Here is a 9,386-nt window from a genome sequence, read left to right on the forward strand (position 1 = left end):
TTCTTCACCCTCAACCTGTTTATTGGTGTCATCATTGATAACTTCAACCAGCAGAAGAAAAAGATACGTAGACTATTGGCTCCGCCTGAGGGGGAGGGGCAGAGGAGGACGGAGAGCCAGAGGCCCCCATCAGACCTTGGGGATGAGCCTCTTCTTTATTCAGATAAAATCAGGTGGGGAGGGGTGCGGAGGTGGCCATGAGGAACAGAGGGGACTTTGGCGGGTCTCCGCCTGCCCTCACCTAGCAAAGAGACTCAGGGGTGAGAATGTGAACTCTTAACCCAATCTGCAATCAAGAGTCATGGGTGGGGCTGTGGAGAGGGCAGCCTAAGGAGATGCACCAGAGAAGCCGTTGATGCTCAGAGAGGAGCCGAGGCCTGCCTGAGCTGAGCCAAGGAGAGGGTCAGGTGACACTGGATCTGCAGGTCACAAAACCAGAGAACAGGGATGGGGGACCCCGGAAAGGCATATTTTGGGGGGAAATCTCTCCAAATATACCCTTGAGACAGGAAATTACAAAGGGGTTGAGCCTGGTCCCTTCACCCAGGAAGCAAGGGCCTGAGAGCCCCAGAATTATGCGGGTGCTGTCTTTCTATACTTAGGGGGCCAGGACATCTTCATGACGGAGGAGCAGAAGAAGTACTACAATGCCATGAAGAAGCTGGGCTCCAAGAAACCCCAGAAGCCCATCCCACGGCCCCTGGTGAGCCGGGATCCCTGGTAGAGTCAGGGAGGGTCTAACGGGAGCCCTGGGCTCCTCCATCGAAGAAGCCTCCCATCAGGGGCTCTTCAGGCTGCCGCCCGGCTGAGACACACCCTGGGATTGCTCTCCGACACTGAAGTCCGAGCCTCATGCAGATATGGGGAAGGCGTGAGGGCAGGTGGTGACTTCTAGGCCACACTGCATACTCACAGGAACTCAGCTGCCTCCAGTGGGCCCCTCCTTCCTTTCAGGGGTACATGTTCTTCCCAGGCAGTGCAGGGGGCATTCACATCCCTCCCCGCACTCAGTCTCATTCTCAGAACGCTAGGCTCCTCGGAGAACTGGATATGTCCCCCTTGAGTGGGGCCAGGGTGGTGCTGGAGCCTCTGCCCCGTCAAGCCATTCTTCTTGAAAATGAGATGAGGTGTTGGGTCATGGCGGTACCTGCCTGTAATTTCAATACTTGAGAGGCAGAGGCAGGAGGATCGCTCTGAGTTCAGTTCCAGCCAGGGCTACATATTGAGACACTGTCCTAAAAACAAGCAAACAGAAAAAGGGAGACTTGTACAAAGTCCTTAGGTGAGCTGACCCTAAGCCATAAGCCAGATGGACAAACCTTCCCTCTCCTCCATACTCACCCTATTCCTTCCTAGATTGGGGGTGCCAAACAGAAGGGGTGGGGAGTGAACATTAATTTTTTTTTAAGATTTATTTATTATATTTATATGAGTACACTGTGGTTGTTTTCAGACACACCAGAAGAGGGCATCAGATGCTATTACAGATGGTTGAGAGCCACCATCTCAACCATGTGGTTGCTGGGAATTGAACTCATGACCTCTAGAAGAGCAGTCAGTGCTCTTAACCACTGAGCCATTTCTCCAGCCCCAAACATTATTTTTAATCCTCTCTCTTCCTTCGAATAATCTGGTCTTGCTTACGAATAATGGCACATAGGAGAGCTGGAGAATGGCTCGGTGGTTGAAATTGTATACTGTTCTTGCAGAGGACCTGCCTTCAGCTTCCAGCCCCCACGCAAGGCAGCTTCCTCACAGCTGCGTGGAACTCCAGCTACAGGAGTCCAGTAATATTTTCTGCATCCCGTGGGCACCTAACCTGCACTCGTGTGTGCATACTTGTATGCAGGCACACACGTGCTCATTTTAAAAATAAGATGTTTTTAGAAACATACAGATATGATATAAAGAAATTTTATTCAATAGAATAATGTAGGGAAAATGGGCGGAGCCCAAGTACCTGTAAAGGGATGGTGGGCTCCCGTGCACCTGTGGAGGAAGCCTGGCTGGGTGGGAGAGTCTTTGGTCCAGTCTGGTGGCTAGAGACGCTGAGGCCTGTTCCATTGCTCCTACGCAGTGGGTTTTGATAAGAAGAGACAGTCCGTGGTTTCAAAGCTTTATTATAGAGAAGTAGGAAAAGAAAAAAAAAGACATAGAGGGGTGAGAGCTGGCCATGACCATGTGGAAAGAGGGGAGAAGAATGGGGAGAGAAGCGGGAACAGAGGGACAAGAGCATAAAGGCAAGAGAAAAAAAGCAACAGAGCTAGGAGGGGCCTGGCAACCCCTTTTATAGTGGGCTGGGCTATCTGGCTCTTGCCAGGTAACTGTGGGGCGGGGAAAACCTGGCTGTAGCCAGATGACTGTGGGGTGGAGTCCAGCCAGAACACTAGGGGCCTGGCCCTACATATGACTGATGGCCACAGGATTATGGAGTTGAGGAGTCAGGAGTATGGAGTTGGTGTCAGGAGCCTGAGTGTCTGGGAGCATGGCTCACTGGTTCCGTTCCTTATAGAATATTCTACTGGGTCTCCGGAGTAAGCCTCACTCAACTAGGCCACAGACTGCCTTTTATAGTCCCACAGAATAAATAACATCTAATCCATAAGATAACATGGCAAAAATATGTTGATCTGGAGGCATATACAACTGCTAGGATTGAAGTTTAGATTTGCCCTTGAATCTCCAGATTGTGAGACCAAAGAATAGCACATGGATGGTATGTTGAAATTCAGGGTAGATATCTTCCTGAAGGTGCATCGGGGTGGCCTGGTGGGATCCTGGGGCTCAGCCTCTACCTGGAGGGGATGGAGTACACAGGCTGGAGGGCCATCTGGTCAACCTCCATGGTCTCCTCCTGTACATGTACTGTGTGGGGGGCATCTAATCTCACAGAGGGTGAATAGGATGTAAGTTGTCTGGGCTGACTGGGGAGTTTTCTAGGATCTCTGTGCGCTGAGCCCCTCGCCTCTTCTTCCAGAACAAGTACCAGGGTTTCATATTCGACATTGTGACCAAGCAGGCCTTTGATGTCACCATCATGTTCCTCATCTGTTTAAACATGGTGACAATGATGGTGGAGACGGATGACCAGAGTCCTGAGAAGGTCAACATCTTGGCGAAGATCAACCTGCTCTTCGTGGCCATCTTCACAGGCGAGTGTATTGTCAAGATGGCTGCCCTGCGCCACTATTACTTCACCAACAGCTGGAACATCTTTGACTTCGTGGTCGTCATTCTCTCCATTGTTGGTGGGTATACAAGATGGCTGGATGGGGAAGTCCTGCCCAGGCCATGTATCTGTTCCAGTCCTCTGTGCTCTACTTAGTGTCTTAGCTCCTCATTCACTCTCTCTGTCTTCCTCAACTCCCCCTTACACACACACACACACACACACACACACTCACATATAAGCACACATACGCTCACACACAAGCACACATACGTGCATACAAACACATGCATACATATAAGTACACACAAGCATGCACATGCACACACACATAAGCATACGCAAGCACACACATCTACACCACGCATATGTACAACCCCTCACGTGCATGCTTGTGCACACATGCACAGACTACACATCATTCTAGACAGAACTTGTCTGACAGGGCCCATTCAGGCCTACGTCTACCTGAAGAGAACTCAGTATCCCATCCTGACCCTACCCTCCTTAGGACACAGCTCTGTGATTACTCAGAAAACTTTAAGGTTGAGGCTAGAAAAAGGAATGGTGACTACAGAGACTCTCCTACCCTCCAAACAGACGCTTGCAGCCTAGGCGGAAGGGAGAAGAGGCAAGTCAGGCCCTAAGAATGAGAGGTAGATCACCTGACAGTGTAGAAGACATCAATCATTTCTGGGGATGGAAAACTCTACAGTCCAACATTTGTGCCAGGTTGCAAAACCGTCTGCCTCCTGCAGTTCTCCTGAGGGGGGACAACAGGGGACGAGCGCTTAACACAGAAAAAGTCCTCACCATGTCTGTTCAGCCCCAAAGTCTTTTTGAGGGAGGGGAGGTCTAGACAGGGTTTCTCTGTGTAGCCCTGGCCATCCTGGAACTCACTCTGTAGACCAGGCTGGCCTCAGACTCAGAGATCCACCTGCCTCTGCCTCCCAAGTGCTGAGACTAACGGCGTGTGCCACCACCACTCAACTAGAATCCAAATTCTTACGTGACAGCTTTATCGAGATGTGATTCATGTACCATAAAACTCACAGAAGGTTAACTTAAAATTCACTTGACAGTGTGCATTCTGTGGGTTTCGATGTCATCAGGCATTGCTTAACTGGGTAGATGTTCTGGGAAATGTGTCATTAGGTGATTTCATCATTTTGTGAACATCACAGAATTTACCTAACACAAAGACAGCTACCAGGTCACTGAGCACTGTGACCCCGTAGGAGCATCTACACTGCAGTCTGCCATTGGCTTGATGATTGTCACACAGAACTGAGAAACCATCAGTAGTATACAATGTTAGAAAACCCACTTGGCAGGCAGCCTCTCTCCATATCCACACCCCCTCATCTCCTGGTAACCATTGGTCTGAAATATTTAAGAGTTGCCGAACCATGTTCCAAAGCGGTCACACTATTCACCTAGTCACCATCAGCGGTCAGAGCTCCCATTAACCCACCCCCTCACCGCCACAAGGCTGGGTTTTTAATGATGCTTACGCCATCGTGGTGATATGGCACTACCTCACTAGTGTCTGGGTTTCTAACTCCCTGGTGGCTAATGACACCGAATGTCTTTTCTGTGTTTACTAGCTATTTGTTTATCTTGCGTAGAGAGTAGCTATTTTGAAACTTTTATTCTTTTTTTTAAAATTAGAGTAATTTATCATATTTATTGCCATGTTGTAAGAGCACTTTATCTATTCTGGATTCCAATCCCTTATCAAATACACAAATCAAAAATATGTCCTCCCTTTCTCTGCTTTGCTCTCTTTGTGATGCTCATTGAAGCCGCAAGTGTTTTGTTTTGTTTTAATTTTAATGAAGTCTAATTTGACCCTGTATGTTTTGTCTTTGTTGCTGTACTTACAGATCAATACTTCACACACACACACACACACACACACACACACACACACACACACGTTCCCATAAGCACACATCTGCCTTTTGGGTCATTCTGACTTTGCTTTTCTGCCATAAATGTCATGTACCTCTCTCTGGCAAATCCACCAGAGGTCAGGGCAGGTTCTCATTTCACTGCAGTGGTGAGCAGGCATTTGGACCCTGAGGTAGGCTCAGGAATGTCCTAAGGCCCCAGGTGGAGGTAAGGATGGCAGTGTGCCCCCCATGAGGCTGGAAAGCAGTGTAGGAGACACAGAGTGTCAGCTAGGCTAGACCACTGGTGTCTCAGAGGCGTTGGGAGGTACAGGATAGTCACCTGCTGGTCCTGGTGCTGGACCAACCCAGAGTGTGGCTAAGAGCTTTCATGGAGCCACAGTGTCTGGGTCTTGTCCCAGCCTGTCACTCGGGCCAGTTAGCTTCTCTCAGCTCCCTCTGGGAGGGAGATGTTGCCTGTGGCTGGCTTTCTCTGGGGTTCTGGGAAGTCTGATGAAGACTGAAAGAGGCGTAACCCAGTGCTCCTGGCACATGCCAACCCTCAGCACTCATGACAGAGCCGGGAGAGGTCCCTGCACCCCCAAGTTTACCTCACTCTTTCTCCTATAATATACCTGTGTCCTTAAAGTAGAGACCCCGAAGTGGAAAAGACCAGAGCCAGAGAGTGATGGGAACTGTTACAGAGACACTATGCCAGTGTGTGTGGCCCTTTGCATGCACCTGCAGTGTCTGCATTTGTTAGGAGGAGATGGCGGGGTGGGGTGAAGCTTTACATTTCCAGTGGGCGTCCAGGAGAGCCCGAGGTTGCTAATCCTCAGAGCATGCTTTGAATAGTGAGGAGCTAGAAGCCTTGAGCTCTGGGTCTTGCTAGGCTGCTGCAGTGCTGGGACCCTCTGGCTTCAGAGCCCATGTATAGTGTCTTGGTAGACATCCACTGTACGGGTGTGTCCTTACAGTTAGAATAACAGAGCTGAGGAACCACTTAGCAAAATACAGGTCTTCATCTCCAGGATCATAGAGGCAAGAGGAAGCCAAGTCCTAGAACGTCCCAGTGACCTGGTCTTCCTGGAAGGGCTTTGCCCTTTACAGACACACTTAGTCTTGCTTGTTCCCCACAGGCACCGTCCTCTCCGACATCATCCAGAAGTACTTCTTCTCCCCGACACTCTTCCGCGTCATCCGTCTGGCCAGGATCGGCCGCATCCTCAGGCTGATCCGCGGAGCCAAGGGGATTCGCACACTGCTCTTCGCCCTCATGATGTCCCTGCCCGCCCTCTTCAACATCGGCCTCCTCCTCTTCCTCGTGATGTTCATCTATTCCATCTTCGGCATGGCCAACTTTGCCTATGTCAAGTGGGAGGCCGGCATCGACGACATGTTCAACTTCCAGACCTTTGCCAACAGCATGCTATGCCTTTTCCAGATCACCACGTCGGCTGGCTGGGACGGCCTCCTCAGCCCTATCCTCAACACAGGACCCCCCTACTGCGACCCCAACCTGCCCAACAGCAATGGCTCCCGGGGGAACTGTGGGAGCCCAGCAGTGGGCATCCTCTTCTTCACCACCTACATCATCATCTCCTTCCTCATCGTGGTCAACATGTACATCGCCATCATCCTGGAGAACTTCAGCGTGGCCACGGAGGAGAGCACAGAGCCCTTGAGCGAGGATGACTTCGACATGTTCTACGAGATCTGGGAGAAGTTCGACCCGGAGGCTACCCAGTTCATCGAGTATCTGGCCCTGTCTGACTTTGCCGATGCCCTGTCTGAGCCGCTCCGCATCGCCAAGCCCAACCAGATCAGCCTCATCAACATGGACCTGCCCATGGTGAGCGGGGACCGGATCCACTGTATGGATATCCTGTTTGCCTTCACCAAGAGGGTGCTCGGGGAGTCCGGGGAGATGGACGCCCTGAAGATCCAGATGGAGGAGAAGTTCATGGCGGCCAATCCTTCCAAGATCTCCTATGAGCCCATCACCACCACCCTGCGGCGCAAACACGAGGAGGTGTCGGCCACGGTCATCCAGCGGGCCTTCCGGAGGCACCTGCTGCAGCGCTCGGTGAAGCACGCTTCCTTCCTCTTCCGCCAGCAGGCGGGCAGCAGCGGCCTCTCTGATGAGGACGCCCCCGAGCGGGAGGGCCTCATTGCCTACATGATGAACGAGAACTTCTCCCGGCGCAGTGGTCCACTCTCCAGCTCCTCCGTCTCCTCCACGTCCTTCCCCCCGTCCTACGACAGCGTCACGAGGGCCACCAGTGATAACCTTGCAGTGCGTGCGTCAGACTATAGCCGCAGCGAAGATCTTGCAGACTTCCCTCCGTCTCCGGATAGGGACCGAGAGTCTATAGTGTGAACCTGGTCACCCGCTGGCCAGACGTACCCTGTGGTATCCTGACAAACGTTATGCAGTTGAAACCAGTGTCGGCTGAGGCCTAACTAGCTCTGGAGGTGACAGGTGAGCCTCCAGGTGGAGGAACCACAAGGCAGAGTTCTGTGTCTCTGTGTCGAAGCTAGAGGCAGCTGGTGGAACCCCGGCCGGTAGAGGCCTGGTATACCCCAGTAGGCGGGTCTGGCCAGGCAGCACCACATGGCTCTGAATAGCAACTCTGTCCCAGCCTATGAGGTGGAATGGGAAACACACTGTACATGTTGTGAACAAGCTTTCATAGATTTATTATATTTGATATTTTTTTACTTGAGCAAAGAACATCTTTTTCCATGAACATCTGCAGCGGTTCACACTGCCTCTTCTTAACCCTGAGCAAGCGTCAGTGGAGGTGCCAGAACTCTGCTCTCGAAGCTACCGTGGGCTCCTTCGCACCCAGGGGAAGGGTTGTGGTCCCTGTCCCCTGGGCTGAGGAGCCGGGAAGGCCTAAGCACTTCACTCATACACGTGTGTGTGTGTGTGTGTGTGTGTGTGTGTGTGTGTGCGCGCGCACACACACACTTCACACACTGGGGCGGGGCATAGGCTGCAGGGGCCCAAGATTGCCTCAGGCAGATGTGGTCAGTGGCTCCAAGGGAGACAGGTTTTCCTTCCTGGCCCCCATATGTGGGGTTCTTCTAGTGGAATTCACTCTGTTCTCCTGCTGTCCCCAGGATTCCAATCTCCTTTTTTCAGTCTGGCTTCACGTGAGGTCAGTGCTATAAAGACTGAAAGCTTCCAGAGAGCTGCCCCTGGTCTCAGAGATGAATTCCGCCCTTCCTTCCTTCCTCTCCCGTAAGAGTATTAATGTTGGAGCCCGAGGGTGCGAGGGAGGCAGCCCCACGTACAGTCAGGCACACGGCCTGCTCCTGCTATGTGGCAGGCCCCGTCCAAAGGCCAAGGGGAGAGAAGGCTGTTCCGCGTGGGCCGCTGGACTGTGTCCGGCTGTGGCAGCTGCACAGCAAAGGAAGCAGTCTCCATTTCCCAGGCTTCCCTGGGGTCTCTGCCTCTGACCATGCGTGAAGAGGATTCCCACTGGGGCTCCAACTCCTCTTCAGACACTGTGGAAGTGGGAGGGTAGCCTGGCCCTGCCTAGGAGAAAGGCCCTGGATGGTCAGGCCTGGTTCTGTGCCCTGGAAGGGGACAAGCCATCCATCCCACTGGGAAAGGAGGCAGTGTGGCATCTGGGCCCCGCCCAGGGTCTGACTATCCCAGGTGTCTTCTGAGAAGGCTTTTTCAGGGAAAAAAAAAAACGATTTTATAAGTCCAATTATCCCCATGACCTCTTCAGCTGCTGACAATCCTATTTAGCATATGCAAATCTTCTAGAGTAGACTACCATCGTCCCTGCTGAAGTGACAGGCTGGTGGAGCCTGAGCAGGCAGGGGCTTGGCTGCCCAAGTCTAGCTCTCCAGCAGAGCCACCCTCGGCTGGGGGCACCCACCTCACAGGCCACCTCAGTCGCACCTGCCCACTGCAGGCTGGCTGCTCCTACCTACCTCGCGGAGCTGTGGAGGGCTGGACGCTCCTGGCAGTGCCGAGGAGGGGCACTGCGGGCGAGTCAAGTATTATGTTTCTTCTTGTCACCTCAGTTCCCTTGGTGGCAGCTGGCTCCCGCCCCACCTGCCCCTGAGGCGGTGTCCCCGCTGAGCCCAGTGTGGGGGGCTGGTTTTAACTGTCCTGGTGATACTTCTGAGTGGAAATCTTATTTTTGTAGTTCTGCACTTTGCTCTCGAGGCTTGAAGAGATGATGTGTGGCCCTCCCTGGCACTCACTTCAGGCTGCATGGGCAGGAATGTGGCCTGGGGCTGGCAGGGCTGCCATCCCAGCTGGCCGGAAAGAGGCTGTGGTTTCGAATATGCAGATGGCCGTG

At 52.5% G+C, this 9,386-nt stretch overlaps 1 protein-coding gene across 8 annotated transcripts in view; it reads left to right on the forward strand.

The window, feature by feature from the left end:
- Scn5a (sodium voltage-gated channel alpha subunit 5) overlaps positions 1-7,998 on the forward strand; it is an 83,032-nt gene extending 75,034 nt beyond the window's left edge. For 7 of the 8 annotated variants that reach the window (XM_052186984.1, XM_052186987.1, XM_052186986.1 and 4 more), the window contains 4 exons: positions 1-63; positions 599-703; positions 2,978-3,248; positions 6,201-7,998. The exon at positions 1-63 is cut by the window's left edge and continues 75 nt beyond it. In XM_052186984.1, the coding sequence (XP_052042944.1) occupies positions 1-63; positions 599-703; positions 2,978-3,248; positions 6,201-7,441 (1,680 nt within the window). In that variant the 3' untranslated portion in view covers positions 7,442-7,998. The remainder of the gene's footprint in view (positions 64-598; positions 704-2,977; positions 3,249-6,200) is intronic. The other variant, XM_052186990.1, reaches the window with a different exon arrangement.
- The last annotated feature ends 1,388 nt before the right edge of the window (positions 7,999-9,386 follow it).

This window comes from Apodemus sylvaticus, chromosome 7 (genome assembly GCF_947179515.1).
Source record: "Apodemus sylvaticus chromosome 7, mApoSyl1.1, whole genome shotgun sequence".
Taxonomy (NCBI): domain Eukaryota; kingdom Metazoa; phylum Chordata; class Mammalia; order Rodentia; family Muridae; genus Apodemus; species Apodemus sylvaticus.